We start from the raw sequence: 2,500 nt of genomic DNA on the forward strand, positions 1-2,500 counted from the left end.
TGGCTGGCTAGGTTAGGTTTTCTCTTTTCCTGGCTGCCCCCCCCCCCTCTCTCACTCTCTCTCTCTCTCTCTCTCTCTCTCTCTCTCTCTCTCTCTCTCTCTCTCTCTCTCTCTCTCTCTCTCTCTCTCTCTCTCTCTCTCTCTCTCTCTCTCTCTCTCTCTCTCTCTCTCTCTCCCTCTCCTCCCTCACCCCTCCCCATCCTCTCTCTCTCTCTCTCTCTCTCTCTCTCTCCTCTCTCTCCTCTCTCCTCTCTCTCTCTCTCTCTCTCTCTCTCTCTCTCTCTCTCTCTCTCTCTCTCTCTCTCTCTCTCTCTCTCTCTCTCTCTCTCTCTCTCTCTCTCTCTCTCTCTCTCTCTCTCTCTCTCTCTCTCTCTCTCTCTCTCTCTCTCTCTCTCTCTCTCCCTTTGTCAATGTGTTTATGAATATATGTGTGTGCGTGCGTGCGTGTATGTGCGTGCGCGCGTGCGTGTGTGTATTTATGTGTATATGTGTATGTTTTTGTATGTGTGTCTGTCTATCCATTACATACCCCCCATTATTTTCTTTCATTCAATTGAATACGTAGCAAACAAGTCTTAGGTATTACGTGTCTGAAATCTTTGATTAAAAACATATACGGCGATATTAGTTAATAAACTAGTATGGAGAACACGAACTAGCACACATCCACATTATCAGTCTATACACATATACGTTCAGAGAGAGAGAGCGAGAGAGCGAGAGCGAGCGAGAGTGTGAAACTTAATGCCGATAAATTGATATTAAAGTCACTAATGCTATACTGAGCTACATATTATGTTGGTTTCATTGTGCTTTGTTGGATAATGATGTACAAGAGAAGTGTGCACTTTATTCCAGCGTAAGTAAGCGAAAAAAGGGAACGATATGAATGGCAGGCCCCGCCCCCACCTGTTGCTTCGGGGTTGCGCCACGAGAGGGAGCAGACGGAGTGACCGAGTTGGCTAGTGCCACTTTCCTTTCGAAACGCTCACTAAAATACAAAAACAACTTTGTTCCCCTCATTGTTGGAGGTCAGTTTTAGGTTTGAAATAAAGATTATTTTTGGTATATTGGTCGTGATTGATGCTTATGACGGTTTGGTGAAAAATAATGGAGGGAAGTAGGAAAACGGGCGGGAGAAATGGTCAGCTGACGGCGTGGAGCGCGCTGGGACCTCTGGCAGATCGGCGTCTTGAACAGGTCTGACACCTCGTGTGCGGTTAGTTGGTGTTTGACAACTGTGATGGTGGAGCGCGTTGTGCAATGCCGCAATTCATGAGAGATGCCGATGAGTGTATTCAGAAAATGGGTTCATTAGAATTGCAAGAGCTCCTTTGTAAGAAGGACGACATTATCCGTCACTTGGAAGCCAAGCTAAAAGTTCGCGATGACGAAATTGTGGAGCTCAGGTCGCAACTGGATAAATTCCAGAGTGTTATGCCGTACGCGACGGGCGCTTCGGCGGGAGGAGGCAAAATGCAGGCCAGGAAGACCCGAGCTCAGGGCATCTCCGCCGAGCCGCAGGCCATGAAAACGGTGCAGGAACTCAACTCCCTCAGCCAAACGACGTTCCCCGAGGTCCCCAAATCCGCCAGGTAAGGGAGGAACAGGAGGAAGAGCGAGCGAGCCACAGGAACCTGGGTGGCGGTGGCAGGACCTTTGCCTGGCAGCAGCGGCGGTTGGTGTACTGCCCTCATTTCTCCCAACGCGCTGATACTGCCGCCGCCGCCGCCACACCAAACTACCGCTACAGCCGCCACGCACACCCACTTCATGGGTGTTGCACGCTACCATAGCGCAATGGGGACTGGGGATGATGCACGTGTCGCAGTGCTTGGGTCACGTGGTCCAATGTATGTTGAAAAGTCACAGGAAGCTTTAGATAGACTTTCGCTCTTATCTTTACGATGATGGTACTACTAGCGTTATGTAACATGATTTCGCTCTCAACGAAATGGTTTGAAAAATTTTGTATTGCTTTGTCTTGATCTGTATTGATTGAAGATACACCGCATGGTGTATCTTCAGAGAGTGAGCCGTGAAAAATGTCGGTTTCATTCATTTCTAATCTAATTGATGGCACAGAGTGAGACGTTCCTCTTTATAGTCCCTTCCTGGGGAGGAATGTCTTACCGTGCTTCGCAGCCAATACAAGAGGTTGCAAGCCAGTGCAAACAACCAGACACTCGCTATACAACCAGTGTGTGACTTGTCTTTCCCGACCGGATGTTTTATGCTGAATGCATGACACTCCCGGCGTATCCGGCCTCGTGTCATGCATGGGCTTAGTCGTATGATATTGTAATCGGCGCTGGTCGAGGTTTAGGGTAGGGGAGGGGGCACGGAAAATAATTGGGGGAGTTTGGGGAATATTTGAACATCTAAGGGCTTTGCTCACCATTTCTAACCCCCCCTCACCCCCGCACAGAAAGGACTCAGCTATTTGTCTCTAAAGAGGGCTTTAAAATCCTTCACGTAATGTTGGTAAAATGTGCAGGAG

General features: G+C 48.7%; 1 protein-coding gene across 4 annotated transcripts in view; it reads left to right on the forward strand.

The window, feature by feature from the left end:
* Nucleotides 1-2,500, forward strand: part of for (cGMP-dependent protein kinase for) — a 712,760-nt gene that overhangs the window by 174,018 nt on the left and 536,242 nt on the right. For 2 of the 4 annotated variants that reach the window (XM_086540959.1, XM_086540960.1), the window contains exon 1: nt 1,206-1,595. The exons of the other annotated variants lie outside the window; for them this stretch is intronic. In XM_086540959.1, the coding sequence (XP_086397085.1) occupies nt 1,264-1,595 (332 nt within the window). In that variant the 5' untranslated portion in view covers nt 1,206-1,263. Of the gene's footprint in view, nt 1-1,205; nt 1,596-2,500 lie in introns of those variants that run through there. 4 annotated transcript variants of the gene reach the window in all.

This window comes from Penaeus japonicus, unplaced genomic scaffold (assembly GCF_977035675.1).
Source record: "Penaeus japonicus unplaced genomic scaffold, GWHDUDI00000001_assembly GWHDUDI00000010, whole genome shotgun sequence".
NCBI classification, from domain to species: domain Eukaryota; kingdom Metazoa; phylum Arthropoda; class Malacostraca; order Decapoda; family Penaeidae; genus Penaeus; species Penaeus japonicus.